The sequence below is a fragment of the Poecilia mexicana genome, unplaced genomic scaffold (assembly GCF_051168715.1).
Source record: "Poecilia mexicana isolate PSO_F unplaced genomic scaffold, ASM5116871v1 scaffold_7, whole genome shotgun sequence".
Classification (NCBI taxonomy): Eukaryota; Metazoa; Chordata; class Actinopteri; order Cyprinodontiformes; family Poeciliidae; genus Poecilia; species Poecilia mexicana.
The window spans coordinates 14,674,102-14,699,968 of NW_028263376.1; the positions used below are offsets into that span (position 1 = coordinate 14,674,102).

The window sequence follows — 25,867 nt, forward strand, 5'->3', positions numbered from 1 at the left end:
TTCAGCTCATTATTCCTTACAGAATTAATTATTTAAATTTCAAATAAAAAGGCTGAGCAGAAAAGAGGATGTTTTTTTTAGAAATTTGTAAATGTCTCGTCCTAATAATAGTTGTAAAAATACAGCAAAGGTGCAACAATTTCTTTCACTAATAACAGTACAATTACTTTGATTTTGAGAGATAATCTTCATATTAAAGTAACATTCCTAAACATCTGTCATTAATTAAAAATGCAGTTTTCCAGACTCGAATCTAAAGGGTGTTTTTAGTGAATTTTGGAGCCGACTCAATTAATTATTACTCTAATCAATAAATCATGATTAATTGCTTCAGCCCTATAAAGACGCTTGTCAGGAATGGTCTGAATAATTCTGAGGCCATTTTTTCTGCTGAATTCAGAGAAACATTCTGGTAATATTAGTTGTATTAAAGCCATTTAATATATTCTTGTTTGATTTGTTTGTTGTAAATTGTATTTTGCAAATAAACCTAATTTGTAGAACACGAATCATTTAGATAACTGCCTTCAAATCTAGAAAAGTGCAACATGAATCACAGATAAATGAAAATATTCAGTGTCACATTTCTCTTTTTATTTTTAATTATTATTAAGAGTAGAACCAGCTCACAAATCAGAAGCGGTTGAGTCAGAATCTCTAAAGACTCTAGAGAAGAGTCGAGTCTTTATCTTGACTCTTGTGCGCTCCCTAGAGGTTTGAAGTGTGAAGTACAGCAGCAGCAGATCATCGTTATCAATAAACAGTTAATATTGATGTATGTAGCTTCTGCGTGGGAAGAAAGTATTAAAAACAGACTCAAAGTGTGATATTTTTATTTGATATACTGTGAAGAGGTTCAAATGGCACAAAATGGCAGCAGGATGATAAGTATGGCGTAAGGCTTCTATTAACTGATCCGTTTCAGTCTCAATTTCTTTCATTTGCAAATAATGAATGAAGGCATTAAAGTCCAACCCACCGGTCTCATTCTGGATGATTTTCCTCTCCAGTTTACACCCAGACAAACCACATGTGACCCTGCACAACTCAACGGCCGAGCCCTGAGATTATCAAACCAGCATGCTGTGAAGACTGAACGCGGCGAAAAGCTGAAGATGCTACAAAATTCATCAACAGTAAACAGATGAAAACAAACTGAATACAAAAAGAATCTCATAAACTTTGAATCCCTCATTCAGGTCCCACTCGTGTCTATATCATGTATGCAAACATATAAAACAGACTCTAGATATCCTGGATGAGAGTTTTGTCCAGTGGTAATTAAATGTACAGTTAAAATTATTTATAAACAATAAACCAACATGTCTGCAGAAACACAATCCCTCCTGTGTTTATCTGAAGGTCCTTCTGCAGGTTTCTAATCTCTGATTTATCTCGACTTCAGGTTTATGACATTGAAGCAGGTAGGTCTCCGGGTGATTGCTTAACAGACGTGTAAACATCAGCTTTCAAATAAAGTTTGTTGCCGGGACATGTGACCACCAGGATATCCACGCAACCTCGAGTTTTTCTTCCTCTGAGGGAATCGCTGGCAGTCTGCTGCCTCCAACAATGATGTCGTCTCATCTTTGGCTTTGCAAAGTTTAACCCTTCAGGTTCCAAGTCTGAATCTCACACAGAGAAAAAGCGTCACCTACAGTCTGTGCAGGTTCATCCGGCCTGTGTGTGTGTGTCTGTGTGTGTGTGTGTGTGTCCAAAACGCTTAAGCCCACTGAACTTGAGCTCCTGCCTTGGAGTGTCTTTTGGCCTCTTTGATGGAGAGAGCTTCTTCCTTTTCGCTCATTTCTTTCTGCCGCTTCTCATCCAAAAATGTGACTAGAGAGTCCATCATCTCCACCACCTCAAGAATCTGATCAAAGATCCGGTTTTCTTCTTCCTGCTGCTCTGGTGTCTTATCTGTTGAAAAGGAAAAGAAAAAGACATATAAACACAAATTACTTGTAAACAAGTGATATTTTTCTGTGCTAAAAATATAAGGATGCACCGATATTTTTTCTCAATATCAGGATTGATACAGATATTAATATCGGATCGGTGCATTTCTACTGAAAAACATACTTCAATGTTAAATTTACAATCAATCCATCCAGGATTTCAAAATTAGTTTTGTGATTTTAACTCATTAAATCCCTTTTAAAATCTGCATATAGAAGAAAAAAAGGATTAGGAAAAAAGAAAAACATTTTTGTTCCAAGAACTTAAATATCTTGATTTTTGTTACTCATCACATTAAAGGCTGAGGCAGCAGTGTGAATGAAGTAAATACTGCCACCTGCAGGTGGGAGTAAGTAGTTATGTAAACCCAATGCTTTTTGCCATTTTTTGCAAAAAATTTGCAATAAACTCACTTTTTTTAGAGCCTCAGACTACTGAACTCAAGCTGCACTTAATTAGACATCTTACTTTAAAGCCTTACAAAAGTATATGGTATAGAGTACTCCATTATTTGTTAGACTTGTAGCGAATTGAACAAAGAAATGGGATGATTACAAGTTTAATTAACTTAATCAAGCAAAAAACAACAGATTTAGATATTTTTTACTGACTGTGCAGAGATACAAGATGTTTAGAACGGAGAAAAACAGCAAATCGACAAAGCACTGCAGTGACATGCAAAGTAAAATACTGCAGTGTTGGTTGCTCTTAAGTTGAGTATTTGTATCTTTAATAGCATTCAGAGCGAGGTCAGAGTTCCTGCAGACGGAACCACCCACCTTTTATCTCCATTAACTTCCTGTACTCCAGCTCCAACGTGCTGCGCTTGTCCTCCAGTTCCAGCTGTCGGGACCTGAGGGGAAAAACAAACTACAGCTCAGCCGCGTCTGCAGCACATCCTGCTGATGCTGCAGGTCATTAAACAGGCAACATGAAGGCGCAGCGCTGCCATGGAGAGAGCAAACAGTGACCACCGGCTGCTCAAAGGTCTGCTGTTACTAACTCCACAGCTGCGCTCGTTTCCTGATACGCTGCGACTTACTCCACCATGAGGTCCGACTCCTCCGAGACCAAGGCGTTCTTTTCATGGACCAGCTGGATCCATTCTTCAATCGTTTCAGAGGAATCGCTGTTGTCTGGACGAGGGAGAAAACAAATAGTTTGTGAATCATTTGGGCTTTTTTTTTATTAAAAAGTGGAAGATGAGTTTGATCAAATATCAGAACCATTTGAAATCTGACATGGGTCACATGGGAACGCTCAAAAAGACATTCAGCTGACTTACAAAATAATAAAGAAACATTTTCCTTCTAATATGCAAATGGAGTAAAGCTGCTGTTTTGTTATTTCAATGTAAGAAACTGACTGTGTTCACAACTGACTTTAATGTGGGTTTAGTTGTATGTTAACAACCTTAGGAATGAATCTACAGACACTCACAATCACATTTAAATTCAAAAACACTTTCCCAAACCCAAAGGGAAATTAAATTACACTTAACAACCAAATTCAGAATGGATTTTAGCACCAGGAATGGAGGAAAAATGATATTTTTTCCCTTTACAACAGCATCAGGTGAATCAGACATTTATGGAATTTAATTGGGAAAATTAAACTTGAGCAGAAGTAAAAAAAATAACCTTGACAAAAAAAAAAAAAAAAAAACGTTTAGCAAAATATAATATTGATTCTGTCTAGAGGTAGTGTATAATAAATGGGTAAAGGTAATGGGTGTATAATAGCCATAAAACAGACGAGTAGAGAATTGATTGAGGACTTTGAATAGAGCAGAAATTCAACAAATAAAAACTGCACAACAACAAACTGCAATAAGTAGTTCAAAAAATAAATAAAAGACCTACTGGGTTGTCTACGCAGGCTTCTCTCCAGCTTCACGCCTTTCTCCTCCAGGTCCTTGTAGGAGACTTCAATCTCCTCCAGTCGACGCTGGATTGACTGGAAAATAAGTAATATTTTATTTTACATTAGTAGACCCCATACTTAATGTTTTTTCAGGTTCAGTGAAAAAACAAACAGGCTTTATGTAAACATTAACAGCGGTGACGTAGTAAAACACAGAGAGGGCTTTTAGTCCTTAACCAGCAGAGCTGCTTGAATAAAAGCATTCAGAGATATAATGAAGGCTAATCATTTACATTTATAACAGGGCAGCAGCAGAAAACCAACATTTAACCTTTTCCCCCTTCCTTTTAATCCGAGTTGCTGCAAAATCCCAAAAGTTTGACAAATTTATGGAAAATAATTAAAGCTAATTGAAAAAACATAAATAAGCGTTGAAACATATTATTTTGTAAGTAACAAATCTGCATGAGTTTTACTTTGGAATTGGAAGATATTTAAATTTATTAAGATGAACCTGTAAATGAAAGGTTCAGTTCTACTATGTTCCACTAAATAAAGAACAAGATGATGAAATGAAATTGACACAAAAACCTGCTAGTTCTGCAGAATGTAGAGAAGTTGCTCAGATTACCCAGGATGCATGTCAACTCCAGGTCTAAGCACATTAAGTCAACAGATATGTTGATGATATTTGACTTTCGTGCAAACCTGAGCTTTGCAGAAGCGATCCATTACACTCATCTTGGCTCGCCTCTGCAGTGTCTTCATCCTCTTCAACTCAAACTTTTTTGCCTGAACCGGGTCAGATGGCTCCTGCTGCAGGGAAAGAGACAACATTCAACACATGAAGAACATTAAGTGTATTTCCTATTATAAATACAAACTCTTCAGACCTTTACCTTCATGTCAAACAAGTCTTCCTGTTCATCAAACATATAGTCATCATCATCGTCGTCGTCATCATCCTCATCCTCAACACCGTCCGTGCTATGAACGTGATGGAAGGTCGTCTCTGTTTTAAGAGTAAAAATGTAGATAAATTAGAAAAAAGGTTGTTTCTTGCTAAACATCCGTGAGAATGCTAGTCTGCAGAAAGAACAGACTGGAAGACGCTGAAGAGAAGCAAAGCTGAACAAAGTTGAAGACAGAAACAAGAAGAAAGCTGCAGACAAGCAGATCTAAAATAGCAGAAGAGTAGAAGTGTGACATGCCTGATCTCCACAAGTGTTTGAAAGAAAAATGCAAGACTTATTGCAAAGACGTTTATATTTTCACAACACAGACACGCGTAGCTACTTTTAGAAGTAAAGATTATTTCCATAGAGTGAAATATGTACGGACAGCACCATTTTGTTTGGGAAAAAACAAACTTGAGAAAGCGCTAATTTTTGTGCTGTGGCAGTTGAAGAATCCCATCAATTTTATTACATTGTAAAAATGAAAATGGCCATAAAACTTAACTTGTGATTTTAGAAAAACTATAAGGGATGTCAAAACGTTTCATCATCTGAAGGTAGCTTATCATGTTGACTTGTTCAAAAGTTGAATTGAGTTTCTAGGTTGAAGTATGAAGAAGAAATAAGCTGTCAAAGAGAACAAAGTTCTGGAAGACTTTAGCAGAATGTTTGAGCTTTTCCAAGTATTTCAAAAATAATATTCTCACTGAAAGTGGAGTAAAGTATGTTTTCCCCCCATATCAGAAGATCAGGGATCCACATACCGACTCTGCCTGGATGGACGGTGAGTCGGCAGTCTCTGCTGATCCTCGGTGAGGACAGGTTCCAGGGGGAAAACTTGGACCGGACTCGGTTCTGCCCGCTTGGCATCTCTTTTCTCTTGAAGCAGAGACGGTTCTTCTTCTCACGGATGAGACTAGCTGTGCTCCCGCTCCAGTAGCCCTCTTCTTCTGGTCCTTCCTGGCCCTCTTGTTTAGGAGGCCCACCTGTGTTTGCGGAGGAAGACGAGCAGGAGGACGACCCGCCTTGGGTTTCGGAGTCCGAGTCTGCGCTGAAGCTCTGCAGATTCCCCAGCTCGTTCCGCTCCTCGATGGACAGCTGAAGCTTTCGTAGTGGTTTGAGAGAGAAATCTGGTCCTGCTTTAGAGGTCTCCTCTGGAGCCGCTTCAGGAAAAGGTGTCTGCGGAGTCAGGATGACTTTGCGAGGTTTCGCCACTGGAGGCGAGGGCTCGGAGGTGGGGGTCGTCTGACGGGACAGGCGTGGCTTTGGAACGGGAAAAGCCATCGGCTCATCTTGAGGGGGCTCCAATATCTCAGGTTTAGATGCAGGATCTGGAAAAGTGCTCGTCTTCTGTGGTTCTTGGGAGTCTCCTTTGGACTGATGGATAGTCTGACCCGGTTCTTCTTGGTCATCTGAATGTGTGACAGTAGAGGAGACACCATCTGGTTTGAGGAAGTACTCTTCATCTGATGGAGACGGCGTGTAGCTCTCACTGGAAAGTCCGTTCTCTTCATCTTCATCGATGTCCTAAATAACAAAGTTATGAGTGAAATATACAGACCACTGCACCACAAAAACCCAGAGAATCCCTCCCGTCTGTTCGGTCAGTGACCCACCTCACAGGATGCTTCGACACCATTAACAAGCAACAAATCTTCAGAGTGCATCTCGCAGTAAAATCTCCCTGTGGGAAGAGAAGAGGTAAAAATGTTCACATGTTTTCCTTTTGTAAAAATATCAGCATCGTAAACAAAAATTGTTATCCATGTAAAGGCTTTACCATAGTCTGGTAGTAGCCAGTCACATTTACCAGAGTGACTTTTGTCAAAGAATGTACTTAGTTTTAGGAGTATTTTTGCTACGCTGTACTTTTTACTCCTTACTTCAGTAATTTTATGATGAAGTATCGCTACTCTTACTCGATTCAAATTTCTGTTTTCTCTACCCACTTAGTGAAGAATAAACTTGTCTTAAAAAAATTCACCACGCACCAGCAGTTTTTGTCAAAGTTTCATAAACTTTATATTGAAAAAAAATGATTTGGAAAAAAAAATATTTTGCCTGATGTTGTTATTGTTTGGTACTTATATGAATTAATATGAACTTAAAATACAAAAATTTCCATTTAACTTTAGGTCCACCTGATTAGGTAATTTTTAAATAATTTATAATTTGATCAGTTACTCAGTACTTGACTAGACTTTTTACAAAAATATGTCGAAGTAGTGCTACGCCTACATGAGTACAATCTTCAGGTACTCTGCCCACCTCTGGGTTTTAAAAGCAGCATTCCAGAATTGCCCGGGTCACAGTGGGCTCCCCATCATGATTGATGGCACGCTGCCGTTTTTAATATGCAAATCTCTTCCTCATAAAAGAAATATTGAGACAACGCTCAGCTGTACTGGTTGCTGAGAGACCGAAGGGGGCTGTGAATGTTTTAGACAGCATTTTAAATGGAAATCTACCTGTCAGGCAGTCAAAAGCCTCTTAAAACATTCGGTACAAACCCACAAAGATGACATCCTCTCTGAGCTTTTATAAATCACAAATCAAGCAGGTGGAAACCCTGAACACATGCAGGATTTAAAAATCAAGCATTTCTCAACCAAATGGGGCTCAGATTGATGCTGACCCACGTATAATGTGTCAGATAACTCCATTCAGGGTTAAAACAATCTTCATTTGTTTTGTTCCATCTCAACACTATATAACTACAATAATCCAAGCCCCCTTTGCCATCTTAGTTGCTATCAGTTTAAGAGTTTTTTGATGCTTAATTTTTAATCTAAATGAGAAAAGAGGAGAAATAAAAGTCATTCAGCAGCTCAATGAGATCATAATATTAATTTACAAATTTTCAGCTACAATCTTTAATATAGTTTGACAAGGTCACAACAATAACGTGCTCTGTTGAAAAAAAGCAAAAGTCTTTTCAACTGGATCATTTTATGCCGTTATTGAGGTTCAGAAATCTCAGAAAAATCCAGTGCGTTTTTGTCTTGCAGAGGCATTTTGCATGGCGATAGCATAACTGTAAAAAGATGTGTGGAAAAACCTCACAACTGCTATTTCAGTTTATTAAAATAAACTGAATCTGAGCAGTTAATAAACTGAGCAGTTAATAAACTGAAACTGCTATTTCAGTTCATTAAAATAGACTGAAATAGCAGTCTATTAATGTTTTAAAATTCTTTTTAATTGTTTAACATAACAATAAAAAAACAAGTTTGAACCCAACAAAAATAAAATAATTTAAGAGCCACATTTTTAAGATGAAGGCATCTTCAAAGTGCTTCGTACAATACTTCCCACCATTAAATAATTTTTCTGCTCCTGATCTTTAAAAAATTATCTTTAAAATATTTCAGTTTATTAAAATAGACTGAAATAGCAGCTCTACAATAGATAGAAATAAAATATTTCTTTTCATACCTCTTTACATTAACAATGTAAAATAATTCACTGCAAAATTAATAAAAAAATTGGTAATAATGCTAAATTAACTATGTCTACTAGGTGTTTGCTACAAATTATTAAAAAGCAAGCTCTCCTTGGAGTGATCCTGGTGTAGATTTAAAGAGACTTTAAAGACTGGAAGTACTGAGAAAATTTTATATTTAAACACATACAAGTGCTGACAGAAAGAAACAATTACCCATCCACCTTCCAGCTCCATCTGCTCTGACAAACTAGGGCTGACAGCTCTTTGCATCTTTTATCTCTGGCTTTTAAGTGCAAGTAGAAAATGTTTAATCACCACTCAATCCTGCATTCAACGACTCTGCAGGATATGGATGTATTCACTGCCTTTAATCGTAATCATAGTTTTAAAAAAATAATCTACCAAAGTGCATCAGCAAATCTGCACTTTGAGTGGAGGGTGGGGACTTGAAGCTGCAAGTATGAACACAGGTTGCTTTTCTATCTGCACAAACACTTCGTACGGACACGCCTTGATGAGGTGTGCAAAGGAGATACGACTGATTTATTTGGCAGATTAAATAAATCTAAAGTATTTTGGATTGAAGTCATGTCAGACGCAAATAATGCTTAACTCACCGCTGTTCTTGTCGAAGGCGTATCCTCCTAATCTGAGGGTGATGCCACAGCTGTGGCAGGTGAAGCAGCTCCGATGGAAGAACCTCCCCTCAGCACTGATGCGCTCCACCGCGTACACCATTTTCCCACAGAAGTAGCACTGCTCGTTGTCGGTCGTCAGCAGAGTCTCGGCTGGTTCTGGTTCTGGTGGTGGAGAGGCGGCGGCCGCAGCGGGAGGAGCTGGATGCACTTCAGGAGACGCAGGTAGCACGGACGTCTGAGGAAGGGCAAATGGAAGAATCAGTAAATAAAAGTAAGGGAAGACACTGACAGTTAAAGTGAAGAACCAAATAAAACTCACAGGTTTCTCATCTTCCATGATTTTCTCAGCTTTTGCACCTCGTTTCAGAGTCGCCTGTCTTTCCTGCAGAGAAAACAGAGAATCGTATCCAAAGACCTCAAAAAGCAATATTATGAACCTTAAAAGTCACAAAATATAAACCAAAGGAGACCACACATCTGTTTCCTCAGACCAGCAAGTAAGAGTGTCTGAAAACATCCTGATCAGATATTTCTGCAGGCTGTGTAATCCCTAACTCAGTGGTCTTACCTTTTGTTTTTGCAGGGAGAGGTGCTTCAGCTTGCTCAGGAAAAAGACAGCTGACTGTGTCCTAGAGAGACTCAGAGACGTGGTCGGTGGCAGGGGGCCTGCAGGTTCTGTCGTCAACAGAAAGGGAAAGAAATGTCAGAAAGAAAGAAAAGAAGAGACAAATTAATGCAGATTCCACCTGAATACTCACCATTTCCCCATTTACGATTTTACTTGATAAATTCTGATGCCGTATTTTCTCTTTTAAAGCTTTAAAAAGGTAAGCTGCATCCTATTTGATTATTGCTTCTAATTTCTGTGGCGTCACAGCAGCAGCAGCAGATTTCAACTTGTCAACCCAAACCAAAACTCTTCATTCCCGGTATCACCAACGCTCCCCCTCTCCTCTCATTCAGATGAGGTTACTGGAGACTGACTGCTCCCTCCTGCCTGCGCATCGCTCAGCCGATCCCGAGCAGAGCAGCAAAGCAGACGAGAGCGCCTATCACGCCCACTTCAGCTCATCCACTGCCACTAGTCGATTGAGTCTACGCCGCATTACCATCCTGGTGTGAAAATACCTCTGCTGCTGACAGTGGAGGGAATATCTGCCCTGGAAGAGAGGCTGCCCCCCCGCCAGAGCCCAAAAAACCCACCGCTCGCTCTGCCTGCTGCTGGGCTGGCTCAGTGCAGGAGAGCAACACAACCAGTACAGGCTGGCTCTGAGCACGGCACAAGCCACTTAAGCCCAGTGAATTATGGGTAGCCTGATCTTAAAGAGACAGAGCCACTGAATGCATTTTGTAGGGAAAACACCTGACTCCTTTTAAGGTGATGCAAATGCAGTGTGGTGTCTAAGCAACCGTCTTCAGAAGCACAGCTGCACCTCAGTAAATCTGAATAAGTTAATTTATTTCAATAATTCAACCTGACTCATCGTCTCACAGCGAAGGAAAACTAGTTTTACGGCCTTTACATGAAGAGGAACATTATGGCCTTCATAAAGATTACTGATTACATATCATAATAATAATATTTTGTTGTACGATTGTGATAATGATAAAGGTGACATTAAGTACCATTTAATACTCTCTTTTAGCCCCATAAACTGAAAAACATATCAATTTGTAATATGCTTCTTTAAGACACGAGTCACAAAAAGAAGTGTAATTTGTATCACTAAAACGCACGCAGTAACTGCATGGAAACACACCTAATTCACACTTTCTTTATCACATTTTAAAATTTCATTATAAATTTGCCACTGGATGAATGCAGGGTTAATGATTTTCTACTTTATAAAAATGCACCTCCATGGTCTCAGTTCAAATTGAGATGATTTTCAGATCTACATTTCCAGAATATAAAAATACCCGAGTGAAATTATTTACCTTTTGGTGGCAAAGTGACAGCATCTTTGATTTGGGTGAGGTAGAGAACCATGGACAGCTTGTCGATCTGACTACTGGGAGACATGACCGGAGGGATTCCCAGCTCCTTATGGATCACACTGAACACCAGCTGGTTGTTGTGAACTCTGTTCGCCTCATCCAGCGAGGAAAAGTCACTTTGGGCGAAAGAGAGAAACATCATTCAAACATTTACATAACCAGATGTTTGGACAGTCAAAACAATGAAATAATTTTTGGTAAATAAACATTTTATACGGAGGAAATTTTGCAGAAATTACGAACTCTTTCAATTTGTATAGTGTTTAATCAGCAGGATTTTAGATCCTTTTTCAGCGATTTAGTCAATTTTGCTGCAAAATAAAATGCTAAGCCATCTGACTTAATTCAGACTTCTTTGCATTTTAGATACAGAGCTACTGACATCTTGGACTAATTATCAGAGAAATTGGTGGAGGAATGGCAATGCTTGGATCATTACAACCCAATCAGTCCCACAAAGATAGCTACTCACATCAGATGAGGTCTGAAGTGGTGGATGAGAGCGCACAGCGCGAGGCCGGACTTCCAGGACTGGCTGAAATCCTTAATGTTCACATTGTCGTATCCTCTGGTATTGTTCTGGCACCATCTCAGCAACTCGTTAAAACCACTCATTGAATCTGAGGAAGCAAAACATATAAACAACCAGCAATCAGTCCCTGTAGATCAGTAAACATGACATTTGTTATCTACAAAAAATAAGGTTTGACTTATTTAAAGAGGAACTACTAACTGCTGTCAATGTGATCAAATTTGTAGAAACTCACCTTGACGCATGTGAGCCCGATTTTCCTTCAGCTTTATGGTTAATGAATGGCTTTTCTCATCATATAGGTGCTGCACCTGAATAAAGTGGTGGAAAATGTCAAAAAATCAAGTTCTAAGTAATGTAAAAATTCACAAACTGCTGCTAAACACGTCATATTTTCACAAATTAAATGCATTTTGTTAATTTTGAGCTGCTTAATGCAAATGTATTGCTGCCTCTAAGATTTTCTTTCAACAGTAATCTTTCTAAATTATGTCCTGATTGCTGGAGAGACTCTGACCTCAGTCTCAGTTGAGCAAACAACAGATAAGCATGCTAACCTGGCGAGTGTGAATGGCGGACAGGTTGAGTCTCTGGTAGCGTGTTTTCGGGTCGATGCTGTACAGAGAGTACTTCTTGCTGGTGTTTTCAGGTGTGGTCTGGGAGAGAAGCTGGTACATGCTTTCTCTGGATTATTTTTAAAGAAATTAAAGCAGAATATTAAAGTCAAAGCAAAAACACCAAAATTACAATACATTCAGATTCACCTACCTCTCAGCAATGACGGTCATGTGATGGATCCCCATCCCCCAGCTCCTCACCGTCCACGCCGTGTCAAACGAAGCCAAGAACCCTCGGGCGATCCCTGTTCCCAAAGGCCAAAACGGCTGCAGAGTGAAGACAGTGAAAACTAAATGAGAGACTAGAATACACAAGTAGGACCTTCTATTATAGTAAATATTCTGTATTTTTCACAGAAAAAGCTGCAGTTTATGTTTCTCTATTCATTAATTCGATCAAAATTAAAGACTCTTGCTTCTTTGGTAGGTAATAGAATCAGCAAACATGTTTTTGATGCTGTTTTGTCAAAATCTAAAGAAGGTGAAGATGCATAAATAGATATAATGTTGGAATCCATTCATTTACTGCTGGCTTTACCTCTAGAACTGAAACTAAATTATACTTTTTCTTATTATGGAGATGGTTTTGGTAGTTAGTAGTGAACAAAATCTAATTTGCACAAAGAAAGAGCATATTATCATTGCCACTATAAGAACATGAATCAAAAATCCATATAACTCAAAATGTTTTTTAAGCACGGCATGATGAATGGAGAATATTTTTTTAAGCTCATCTAATCACACACTTTAATTAAAGTAAACAGCTGTGTTATTGCATAACAATTAGCTGTAAATTAGATTCTCAAACCTCTGCATTATTTTCAGCGTGACTCTGCAAAATTAAAGCTTAATGCCGTTGCTATTGTCATTTGAGTCTCTAAAAATAAACAGACTCATAGGCACACCTATTAACAAAGGAGCCACCCCACATTTAAGTTATCAGACTGGTTCCCAACAAACCAAGACGAACGACTCTTAAGTGCAGTCCATTACCTCCACCAGACAGTCTCCAACAAGAGCTATTAGGAGCTTCTTGCCCCTCCTCTCTCGGACCAGCGAGGCATGCTCGGCGCGGTGCATGCAGGTGAAGTCGAACATGGCCACGTCAGGTTGACCGGCCGGATTCAGAGCAAACTGCAGGTCCGGCAGCTTGCCTCCAGTGGAGAAGTACGCCGCATCGTGAGCATAAAGACACAACGCCACGTGATCTACGTTTGCAGGTGCCAGCAGCTGATCTGCATCACTGTAGTCCTGATGACGGAAAGTGAAAGATTGCATCTGATGATTCATGACATGAAGAATGACATTCTTTCTACTTTGTTTATTAGCCGTGAGCATTCTGCAGGAAGGGAGATCTGATTAGCAGCTTCTCTTCACTCAGAAACCCAAGCACAGCTGTTGTGTTTATCTGATTCCAATGTTTTCTTTCTAGGCCAGAGCTGCAGCCAAGAAGCCACACTTTTTTCTTGGTAATGGATGTGTTGTTCTCACCTGTTTAATGACCCCCCTCTTCAGCAAGCTCTTCCTCTTGGCTGTCATGACAAAGTAGTGGGTGTCGTCTTTGTAGTACACAATATTCTCTAAATCAATATCTGGAATAGAAGAGCGGGGAGGGAGAAAAGTGGGTTCAGAGGAACAAAATGCCAGTGAAGACATAACAAATCAGAAAGATTTATAGTTTTCCAATTGCAGTTGCTAGTTTATTTACACTTTTGTGCTTGTTAAACTAATTCTAGACAGGAGAGCAAATAGCAGGATGCACTGAAAGATTAAAGTTCAATAGAAGAGCCTGAAAAAAGGAGGATTAGCAAATCTCCTAATCTGTATTTACACAGACATTGATTGCAAATAATTCTTTATTATACCTACCATGTGGTAGGTATATTAAAGTTATAAAATGCAGGCTTTTGTTTTGGTCAGATTTTGTATAGCTGATAGAATATAAAACTTTTTAAATTGCAACAGGAAAACAATTTAGCAGATATTGCTAGTTGAACAAGTAGACTACAAAAAATACACTATTAAAGCCGTAGTAGGTAAGTTTTATGTTTTCTTTTTTTTGTTTTTTTTTTACATACATGTCAAAGCTGTCACTATCTATGAAAAAAAAAAAACAACCAAACGGAGCCGAGAGGATGGCTTTAGCACTGTTCATGCTCGTGTATGCGCTGCTCACACCCTCTCCGTTGCTCTCTGCTATGCTACAGCTCCTCCCCTCAAGTTAGAGTCTGCCAGAAATATGCAGGCTTGTTACCTTTGCCACCGATGACGGTGCTTAGAAACACATATATTTTTAACTAGTTTGACCTTTATTTATCGTGTTTTGTGCTGTAGGCGTTACTTGCGAGGCAGCATAAAACTGTGTGACTGTTGCACAGGATGTAAACACCATGTGTAACAGTCACAGCTCTTCAGAACTAGTTGTCTAAACAACCCTGAGCACACATTTTAATAGGAATGGTACCCGTCTCATTGAGCAGGTCTTGGAAGAACTTCTGGTTGTATATCCGGGCCACCCCGCTGATCTCTGGTACTTGGGCCTCAGCAGCCGTGTTCCCGTTGATAAAATTGGCTGTGATGCCTATGGCCAGTTTTCCTCTCAGCTCCTTGTGCTTAAAACCTGACAGACGGAAAAAAAAGAAAAAAGGAAAACAGGATCGATGTGAATTTACTTACGGATGCTAATGCACTTTTGTGTTTTAAGGTAATAGTCATTAACAAAGAAAGTGTCCTATTTAAACTAGAACAGGGTGAACTAAAGTGATGCCTTTTTTTATTTTCCGTACCCTCAGGGACGAACCTGCCTCCCCCTGCAGAGATAAAAACATCAAACTGGAAGGCTGCAGCAGGATGAGACGGAGGCTGTAGTTTGGCCATCCAACCTACAGAGAAACATCAGGTATGAGCTGTATTTACTTCAACCACATCTGATTCTTTGATCTAGTGCTCAAAGTCTTAAGTAAACACATCACTGTTTGCATACATAAAGCTGCTGAATGAGGTACCTTTTTCTGCAGAGGGCTCAATAAGGCCCTTGTACTCCACTCCGGTGTGGACCTCCACCCCGAGGATGAGACACACCTTCAGCAGGATCAGCTGCAGCTGACGGATGCCTGAAAATAAAACAAAAAAGTCCAAGTTTAACAAGAAGTTTGCATTAGTGCACTGCAAAAACACAAAATTTTACCAAGCATTTTTGGAGTAGTTTCCAGTGCAAATATCTTAGTACACTTTAAATATGACAAAACTAACTCACAAGTACCCTTTAACCAAGATATAGAAGCTTAATATTGCTAAACCAAAATGCTAATTCCACAGGCAGATTATTTCACTTATAGCAAGACATTTTTACCTTGTTACAAGTGAAACAATCTGATAGTTGTGCGAGTTTGTTTATAGCAATATTAAGGAATTATTTACTTGAAACAAGCTCCTATATCTTCCTAAAAATCATTCATAGTGTAGTAAGATAGTTGCACTAGAAACTAGACAAAAATACTTAGTAAGACTTTGTGATTTTGCAGTGTGACTTCTTATTTCACCAAATAAATTTTCAGTTCAAACAAGCAATCGTATTCATAATTCTGTCTCTTACTGATGTGATCCAGAGAACCAGCGCAGAATTTGCCATAGAACTTTTTGGCTCCGAGCTCTCGGAGGTCGCAGATGGTGAAGGGCCACAGGTGGAGAACGTTGTTCCTGGTGAACTCCTCCCTCTTCTCCAGCAGAACCACCTGAGCTCCCAGCAGGGACAGTTCGATGGCCGTCCTGAGCCCACATGGTCCCGCGCCCAACACCAGACACTGAGAGAAAGAACAGAAAAAAAAGAAAAACATTCAGAAACATAAAGTGACAACAACAAGATATTTTTTAGTGAACATGCAGGTTTATTTGACCTTTCACTTCATTTTAAAAATGTCCTCACTGAACTTGTAGGTTTAGTGCAGTTAACCTTTTACCCTGGCACTTCAAAATACAAATGTTTTATGATCTTACAGAAGCTGGTCTGAATGTCTGAAGATATCTAAAAGTCATCTAGATGTAATGTAATGTGACTGTGCCAACATTTTAAGTAAATCCTAACTTTAAACATTAATGTGTTAAACTTTGAAAAGTCAGGTTTGCTTATTTATTATAATAATTATACATTTGAAATGCAGTGTTACAAAACTTTCAGTTATTAAACAGTAGTATATTATTAAATTTCTGGTCTCTTGAGTCTAAAAAAGACAGTTTATTATTTCTGGTGTTATTCTATGTCTTCTTCTGATTGGTCAAGCAGTACCTTGTGATGACTCCTCCCACTGAGCTCGGACTATCAGTGTGTTGTTCAAATCAAATCACATCAAATTTTATTTGTATAGCACCTTTCAGCAGCAGGGCATTTCGAAGTGCTTTACATCAGAAAAACACAAAAATGCAACAACTGAAACATTACATTTTGCAGTCGTTACACATCAGACTGTTGATTAATGTTTCATTGTTGGAGTTCTTAGACTCAGACAGAAAACAGAACCAAATAAATCTTTACCAAAGTGGGTCAGAGGCAAGTCAAATCACCTTCTCAAGATTGGATTTTAATAAGAAAAAGAAAAAGGAGCATGAATCTATTTTTTGTTTTCTTTTTTCTGCACGTCAGCTGTGTTTCTAGGTCAACGTTCTTCAAAAATAAAATCAGTCATATCTAACCTAGTTCCAGGTTAACAGATAAGAGTCGGTTTAAAACCTTGTTTTCATTCTGTTTTTGTATTCTCCATAAAGATTAATGATGTTTTTTTTTTTTAATGTTTGGCATTTCAAGTTGAAATAAATCTGCAAAGCGTCCGTCTTTGCAGTGATAAGGGATCAGTAACTCTTAAGAAAAATTACATATTAAATATTTTAGATGCTCAATTTCTCGTTCATAACCTCCCCATCATCCTGTAACAACTAATTTGATAAATAACATTAAAATAATTTGTTTTCATCTTTCCTTGAATATCTCTTGTTACTTCTGTAAATCATTAGTATGCATGATCTGGTGTGATTAAAAATATTTTTCTTAATTAACATAAATCTTGTTTTTCTCTTATAATCCTTAGCTGAAGTGTAATTGCTCTATTGGTGGTCAGTAAATCTTAATTCAAAACATAGTCTGTCGGTTTCTTTACATTTGGGATAGAAATAGTTTATTGAAAGAAAATAATTAATCATTCAAGCTATTTTTTTACTGATTATTGGACTGATTTATCTAAACTTACTCTCTGCGGCTTTATCCTCAATACAGGAAATCAGTTCAATAAATGTGGAGTTTAATTATGTTCAAACCTTAAAGTTATTGTACAAAATTGAGGTACAACACCATTGTGTCAATGACTGCTCTGAAGGAAAGCATGGAAAACCTTTTATAACATTTTTAATATGAAAGATATTGTGCCTGTTCAGAAACAGATAAATACACATGGCAGTATCAGTATCAAGCTAAACCTGATTTACGGCTTCCTCAGAACATGAGAAGGAAAACACCAACCATTGCAGATACTAACGCTGCTGCTAAAACCAGCTCCTAAACTTGTAATGGAAAGACCAAGAAGTGTAATAGTACTGCACCTTGTTCTGGGCGCAGGCTTTTCCTTGCTCGTAAACTTCTTGAGAGGCTCTTTTGTCCAACTTGGTCCACACAGCTTTGGCCTTCCAGTAGTTCAGCCTTTCCTTCAACTTGGTGTAGAAGTTGCTGTAATCCTTAGGATCAAGTTGCAGTTGTCTGCAGAGCTCTGTGAAGTGCTTCTTTACTTCTTGACAAGTCTTGGCTTGGACAAAGAGGTCAAACGTGGCATGAGAGGGATTCACAGGTTCCTTGTTTGCCATGGCTGGGATTGGGAGATTCAGATCCGTTCAGTCGCTGGAGTTTAAGCTGAACTGTGGAAGGAAGTAATATCATGGAATTATCACCTGCTCCAAGGAAAAGAAAAAAAAAATCTACTGTGAGAAAACGTTTACTGTAAGTAATCAGAGGGGTAGCAAAGTCCAACTCTTTGTTGTTTGCACCCATAAAGGTGATCCAGTCATTAGGATTTTCTACCTGCTGTGTAATGGGAAGTTCCCGCCACATGGTCCCTTAATTATAGTCCAAACTAAACGCTCATGGCTTGAAGCAACCTGGTCGTCTGAGTCACATAAAAACTTCCCTTCTGCTGGTCATGTGTCTTTTATTTATGACCACTTTGCAAATGAATAACCTGCCTACGTCTTATGTGTCATTCTGACACACAGCTTGAGGACGTGTCAGAATCAGTGGGTACGAGTTAGTTACATAAACATTTTCCCATGTGTCTTAACAGGCCTAAACTTGCCTTTAGTTTTATTTTTATTAACAGGGGTGTGCAAATGTTCATGTTTAAAATTATTTTTAGACATGCACGTCTGAGGCTATTTCTGGTTGATACAGATTTCCATTCTTCTTTGGAGGTCTGATCTGCCAATTATGATTTTCACTGATTATTGATTTAATTTATAAGACTTTAACACACAAACAAATTTTTTGCAGGTTCTTTGATAGAAGTAGCTTGGTTTGAAGATTATTTCCTTTTATGAGACAAAGCTGTTACTCAGCTCAGAAAAAGTGCTTCATAATACATGCTGTTGGTTTTTGTGTTTGTAGAGTGAAATGATAGAAGATCTTAATAAATGTGACTGGCCACAACAAAACCAGGAATAACTATCATGTGTGGATTATAGGCTTTATAATTATAACACACACAAACAAAAAACATACACGAAGAAAGCAAAATTAGTGAGACAGCAGGCCTCAAAGTTTCAGAAGAATTGATCCCCTACCTGATGAGCTACGTGGGGTTTTTAACAAAGGATGCTAATTTATATTAATTTGCATAATCCAATCTAGATTTTAAAAAAAATCTGATGTACAAATCAAAGACCTGTATATCAGATGATCAGTAGTGTTGACTGCTGGATCTCTACTTTACACACCTAAAGTCTTGTAAAACATAATTACCTCCTTACAAATGTTCCTGTTTTTTGCTTTATTTATTTTTGAGCAAACTAATTATAATGTCAAAGCAACCTAGCCCTATGTAAAAAGTAACTTCCCTGTAAACCTAGTAACCCATTGTGCTACTGTCACTAAGTGCTTAAAATAACTGTGGAAGAGTTTTGGTCCATACTTCTCTGCAGAATTGTTTTCATTCAGCCCCAATGGAGGATTTTTCTATGTATGATTATGATGCTGCGTCTTCATCACATTCATGTCGATTCCAACACCTACATTTATTTTTCCTTTGGTCAATTAGGGGTGGACATGCCAGCTTGCTTTGAGTTACTGTCCAAACCCAATCCAAGTGTGCTTGAGTTTAAGGTCACAAAACGATGGTTGGACATTGTCCTTCAGGATTTTTTCACTAGAGAGCAGAGTGTTTTCATTAATCACCTTGTTCTTCTGCAGCAAAGCAGCTCCAGACCATCACACTAACACCACAATGTCTGACTCTAGGCATGATGGTATTTCATTCAAATGGTTGATTTTATGTCCCATGTAAACATGATGCACTAATTCCGTAAAGTTTCTCCTTGTTCTGTCAATGAACAGAATATTTTCCTGAAACTCTTTGGCCTCATCAAGATGCTTTTTTTGGAAAATACTAAATGTTTGTGTTTCTTTTGTTTAGAAGCGGTTTTAGCCTTGGAACTCACACATGGAGGTTATTTTTGCTCTCTTTCTTCTTGCTGAATCACAAACTCTGACCTTAATTGAGGCAGCAGGGATTTTATCCCTGCAAACACTGTGCGCCTTTAATAGGACATCAACATGTCAAACTGGTGTGACTCCATTACGACAAACGAAACAACTTGTTGCTGCAGCACAGTAATGTCAGTAGAGGTACAAGCAATCATGTCAATGCAAAAAACCAACAATGGTGGCAGCAGCAGTGAAACTACAAGATTTCAGAAGAAAACCTGGTGGATATCTGGACAAGAAAGAAGCGAATCGATTACATTTCCTGTCACTAGAATTCACCCAACAACTAACTTAACAGTCTAAATTAGCTTTAAATTATTTTTTAGATTCTTTTAAGACCTTCTGAATCAGTCACTGATGCACTTTTGGAGAGGTTTTAGTAGGTCAGTCATACCTGGGAGGTTTCACAAGTTTTCATGTGTATAAAAGCCAACGGTTGCTCACTGGAGTCCCACAGTCAACGGCTTTGTCATCCTTTCCAGACTGCTAAACGGCAATGACAATTTGTTTTTCATCTGTTCTTCGATTTCTTTCCATCGAGTCATGATGGTGTACATTTTCAGAACTTTTTGCCTACTTAAGTCATCAGTTGGGTTACATTTGAGTGGTTTCTTAAATTCACAGGTTTAGCATTGAATAGGCCTTTTTGCGGCTTGTGAAATAGTTTTAACAATTTTAAAATTTAGAGGGGAGAAACAGTGCTGAATTGGTTTGAATAACATTTTTCTTTGAAATAGGAAACTTATATTTGAAACCACATGTATTTACTCAGATAAGCTTTGTCTGACACTAAAATTGGTTTGTCTAAAATCAGAAGGTAGGAAAAACAAAAACCTTTTCACACAACTTCCTGCTTTTTTAGTTCTGTGTTCTCATTTTGTATTTACTTTGCACTTTTTTAGAAAACACCAAAGCATATGTTTATCAGTGATAAGCATTGTGATCCCAAAACTTGAGAAAAAAACAAAACAAAACAAAACAAAAAAACAATTAATGTTCATTAAAAAAATGCCTTTTACAATTTAACCAGTAAAAAGCATGGTGGGACAGTATCCTGATTACAATTGTTTTAATCCCTGAAATAAGATGTAGGCTGGATCTAGTCAGCTGATTTAATCCAATATATTATCCAAAGCAAAAATCAACCCACGTGATCAGAGCCAGATGAACAACTGATGATGTAGACAGTTAATGAAACAGATTAAAGATCATTTCCTGCAGAGGTCACCCGACAAGATTGACAGTTCCAGAACACTGTAGGCACTATGAATAAGCAGCATTGATCAAATTAATACAATTTTAATCCTCCTAAAGATGTAGTCTGAGTTACGAGACAGCAAAATGATACAGGCTTTTCTTCTGCACAAAGCGTTCAGTTGAGATAACCTTCCATAAACAGCTGCAACATTGCTTTCTCTTCCCAATCTGTGCTGTTTTCCAGAAAAAAAGTAGCCGAATACAACTTATTCCCAGTTTCTACACAAATGAACACAATATAAACACTGTATCATAATATAGAGTTAAGGGTTGTGCATTGTTTCTCAGCAGAGATGTGCTGATTCTAATCTCTGCAAAACAAATCAGTTAGTTTATGAATCTTTTAGGAATCTCGACAATCACAGGTGCACCAGTAAATTACGCAATGACTAGAATCAGACAGTGTTTAGCCTGCATGGCACTGATGAGTTCAAAACATTACAATCAGGCCTCCTCCAGATCTAGTAGTGATAAGGGAAAAGATGTGAACAAGACCCAGAGTAGTCAGCTGACCATTTGACCATGCAACATTTTTTAAGTGAAGTAAATCGAGTCACAAGTTTTCACTCAGGAACAACGTGGGGGAGGATTTTAACTGCCAACTGTGAGAGACACAAACTCTGATGTCGATACAGGACCAGATTCTGCAGTAAAATCTATTATTTATACCTGCTTCAATGTTCATCAGGCCATCATAAGGAATAATATGGATATGCATTTTATAAATAGTGAAAAAGGAGTTGTTGCTGACTGTGTTGCTATTGTCTGACTTTTTAACATGACGTGCTTAAACAATGGGAATAAGGAGCTTTTCCAAATATACATTCCTTTTTAAGCCTAAAACCAGCTACAGTGTCTTTTTCTGAAAAACTCAACGTCAGTCTCATCTTAAAGGCTTAGCAAAACATAGCAACTCGTGAACGTAGGACAGAAGCTTTGTTGGCAGCAGCCTAAAAGTTATCATGGAGACTTGGCAACAGCAAGATGTCACTCTACTGCATTTTTGTAACAGCAAGCTTTGCATAGTTTTTTGCCTCCTTTCTCCTCCCTCCAGTGGATGGTGGCAAGATAAATATGGGCCACAGTCCAACAGAGTGGCCAGTGGCTAAGAGAAGTGGGGCTCTATGTCACATCATATTTAGTAAGTTTATTTATATTTCTAGCACAGATAGAAACCAAGAAGAGGTCCACAAAGACAGCAGGAAAGCAGAAATATTATTAAGAAGACAAAGAAAGGAACTATGGATGCGGGATGTACCAGCATTAACATCAGTATCAGTCGATCTTAGCGTTAGCTAAACATTATCGGTATTCGTCCTGTGAGTGAAACTGTGATGATGTGAATAATGAATGTTAAAGAGGGGAACGGTTGTTCAAGAGGTGTGTTTAACTGAAGCAGAGAAGCATTGTCAGTGGTTAATTTTTTTTTCACAAAAGGGTAAGGAAAGAAATAAAATATGAAGATTATTGTTAAATATTGGTTATCGGCTATCACGTCAATTTTAATATCAGATACTGATATTTGAAGACTTTAGTTGGAAGAGCATAAGTATTTATGGTCCTGAAAATTAATGTTAAGAGTTTTAAAATTAATGAAGAGATAGTGCAAAGATTTTAATACGGGAGAGCTGTTAAAGCTGAGAATCTTGCTGCAGAGATTTGAACCAACAGATAATGGATTTGTTTTGTTGTTGTTGATACGTCTGATAAGTGCATTACAATGATCGCATGAGAAACAATCTTAAGTGCATTTTTTACACCAACCTTGTCAATTTTGAAATATTTCTCAACAGATAAAAATTGTTAAGGAAAAAAACACAGCAATGCAGATGACAATTAACTGCATAAAAGGTGATGAAGATTTTATTAAACTATGAGGGTATAATAAATAAAAGGACCCAGAAAAGAGCCTTGGTGTACCCCACATACCTGTCCAGTAGAATGAGGGGGTCTAACTGGACACGTCAATGTTTCTATAATGTCCTGAGGAAACAGGAAGTCAGAGATTAGTGATTAGATGTCTCTAAAAACACTGATCAACTTTCAAAATGATCAATTATTCATAACGATAAACTTTAAATAGATAATAAAGGGCATCGATAATTATGATGCAGATAAACTGATTAAAACCAGAGCTGTTTAATGCGACTTTTATCCCTTTTTTTCCTTATAACATTTATAACATTAGGGGCAATAAATCAGTACTGATTTCCTTCATTTTGGGAGATTGGCAATATTTACATAAGAAGCTGATCTAATCTAAAAACAACAACAACAACAAAACAGACACAGTCCCCTTTAACTTTGTCAATATATTTAAACACTTCGAAATCCAAATCTGTCAAATCCAGATGGGCAGATCTGGATTTGGCCATCTGTGATTGGCCAGAAATCTCCAATCAGTGCATCCAGAATTTTTAGATTGTTAACAGGGTGTCAATAAAATCGTCTTTCCATGGAAAACAAGTTTAAATTTACCAGTTAACCCAAAATACCTGTCTGTGGGTTGTGGGAGGAAGTCAGAGTAGCCAGAGAAAACACAAACAGAAATGCCACAGCACAGTTTTGAACCCAGGTCCCTGAAGTAGGGAAACACTGCTAACCACAAAGTTCCTGTGCAGCTTTTCTCACCACCTTGTAGCATAAAACAGCTGATAAAACTCTCTCAAGAGAATTTTACTTCACTTCAGTGAATCCTGACAAAACTTGGCAAAGATAAGAATTAGAGAGATTGCAGAGGGTCAAAGCTAAAGGTGGGCCGCTTAAGGAACTAGAACAAGCACCTGCGTCATGCTATTCTTAAAACTTAGCAGCAACATTCATAGCAAGAAACGAGCCGTTTAAGACCGTCTTGCCCACATTTGCAATGCTTTGCATTTTCCATATGGTAGCAAGAATCACACACAGCACATGAACACTTAAAATGTAAAATTCAGTTGGTTGACGTTTCCTGTAACAAACGCAAAATTACCACTTCCTCATTAAAATATATTAACTGACAGTTACTCTTCTGCCGCAGGCCTGCAGACGAAACACAGCCCGTTACAATAGCACAACAACAGAGAATATGAAAGAAGGTTCAGGGAAAGTAACACCGAAGGCCAAATTATTCACTGCATTCTTATTAATTATTGTCTGGAGACATTTCCTTGAGGTGAAGATTATGACAAACCATGTTTCACTTATGGCATAGCTTAAAAAAGGCACTTTCTTCCTGTTTATTAGAATTAAAAGTGATTAATCTGGAATAAAAATAGACTGTTGGTATGTTCTTTTGTTCTTTTGTAAGCCTCTCTGGACGCCTTCTTAACAATCAAAAGAGACTGCATGTTAAAAAAAGAAAATGAAACAGCTTTAAAGAATTTCAAACGCGTCAGGGTGACTGTACAAACAACAAAGCACAATACTTGAACAGCAACTATGTGGACGATACCGAGAACACCAACCAAAGGAGTCATCTTTAACCAGAAAGCATTTCTCTTTTACATCAGTGTTGCAACAAGCTAAAAAGGGAGACAGCTTCCTTAATTAAGCATGAAGTGGTCTGTGAAGACAAGACAGGCCGTCAAAATCTAAAAATAACACAATATTCCCAAGAAGGGTGGTGTATTTATACTCGACCTGCCGTTTGTTGTTTGAACAAGGTTTGAGACATGCAGTTGCAGAAAACCACAAACACTCTGCATGTTGAAACGCTGCTGTATTAAATATAGAGCTGTGGGTGACTGCCATGACTGGTTGACATACTCATGCAAATAATCACTATCATTTTACTTGTGTTAAAGGAATATGTTTCTTAAGGCAGAAATAAACAAGATGAGACAGAAACTACAAGAAATTCAATGTGAACTGACATCATTTCCCCCAAAGCAAATGAGTTGAACTGCAGGGGGCTTGGCCCACCTTATTGCGTAAGTGTTGCTCAAACAATCAATCCCCCTCCTTACGGAAAACACAAAGAGGAAGAGATTTTACCAGGAAAGATGCAAGAGAGATGAGGAAAAGGAACAAAGAGATGTCAGTTTCTGAAGTCATCAAGCTGTGTTTCTTCTGAGATATTTTAAATTCAAGCTTTGAAATGTTTGGATTGACAACGATATGAAGCTGATGAGTAAAAGGTGTCTGTTGTAGCAAAGCAGGCTGCAGTCTCAGCATGTTACCCAGTAAGAGCTGCCAGATTTTAAAAGAACGTTCAAACACTTTCCTGTTCATGTAAACTTGTAATTAACATAAGTTAATAAATTCACAAATTACGAAGTGGACAAAAACGCTATGTGACCGTGGTGGTTAAATAAAACGACTCAAGGAATATTTAAAGTAGCAATGAACACCATAGTTAAATAAACTAACCAAAAGAAACCGGCACACAACATTTAAAATGCGATTAACGTACTTTAATTGAATTACCTGGTTTGAAGCGAGCTGTTGTGAAGCTATATCCCGGTTCCCATGTTTGCTTGTTTTTCTCTCGCTCTGACCTCCCCTGATACGCACAGGTAAACAGAACAGAGCGCACCTCACCTCGCGCCCCTCGCTGCAAATGAAAAAGCACCAACTTCCGGGACTTTCTCGCACTGCAAGCGAGCACACGTCACGAGCGAGCGACAGGGAGGTGTTGAAAGGACTGGATAGGAAGTAAAAATAAGTAATAAATATTTTTCACCACCGCATTAATTTCTATGTTCTTTATAGTTAAAAACCCGGCTTAAGTGCAATATCACTATTTAAATATTTTTTTTAAATAGGGAAAATTCATAAACATCTCGAGGCACTTTACAGAAAAAGTAATTTAAATTCAAGCTATACATTTCAATTAATCCTAATTCTGAAACAGTGAATTTTTCAAATTAGCTTGAAAAGTCTTCTATTT

The 25,867-nt window shown here is 38.1% G+C and overlaps 1 protein-coding gene across 4 annotated transcripts; it reads right to left on the reverse strand.

The window, feature by feature from the left end:
* Nucleotides 1–816: 816 nt before the first annotated feature.
* Nucleotides 817–25,558, reverse strand: mical1 (microtubule associated monooxygenase, calponin and LIM domain containing 1). Of its 4 annotated transcripts, none has more exons than XM_015003381.2 (25): nucleotides 25,405–25,558; nucleotides 22,927–22,980; nucleotides 17,595–17,903; nucleotides 15,601–15,808; nucleotides 15,011–15,118; nucleotides 14,792–14,887; nucleotides 14,470–14,625; nucleotides 13,497–13,597; nucleotides 12,999–13,256; nucleotides 12,157–12,272; nucleotides 11,946–12,072; nucleotides 11,624–11,699; nucleotides 11,329–11,476; nucleotides 10,797–10,972; nucleotides 9,427–9,533; nucleotides 9,178–9,240; nucleotides 8,838–9,093; nucleotides 6,392–6,459; nucleotides 5,540–6,302; nucleotides 4,719–4,831; nucleotides 4,528–4,632; nucleotides 3,819–3,912; nucleotides 2,999–3,092; nucleotides 2,736–2,809; nucleotides 817–1,917 (listed from the first exon to the last, which is right to left on the reverse strand). In XM_015003381.2, the coding sequence occupies exons 3-25, from the start codon at nucleotides 17,850–17,852 to the stop codon at nucleotides 1,724–1,726; spliced, it is 3,759 nt and encodes a 1,252-aa protein (XP_014858867.2). In that variant the 5' UTR covers nucleotides 17,853–17,903; nucleotides 22,927–22,980; nucleotides 25,405–25,558; the 3' UTR covers nucleotides 817–1,723. The 4 variants fall into 4 exon arrangements, with proteins under 4 accessions (XP_014858867.2, XP_014858864.2, XP_087863256.1 ...); XM_015003378.2 differs by having other exon boundaries at nucleotides 4,528–4,635; XM_088007130.1 differs by having other exon boundaries at nucleotides 4,528–4,635; nucleotides 25,391–25,550.
* Nucleotides 25,559–25,867: the final 309 nt, after the last annotated feature.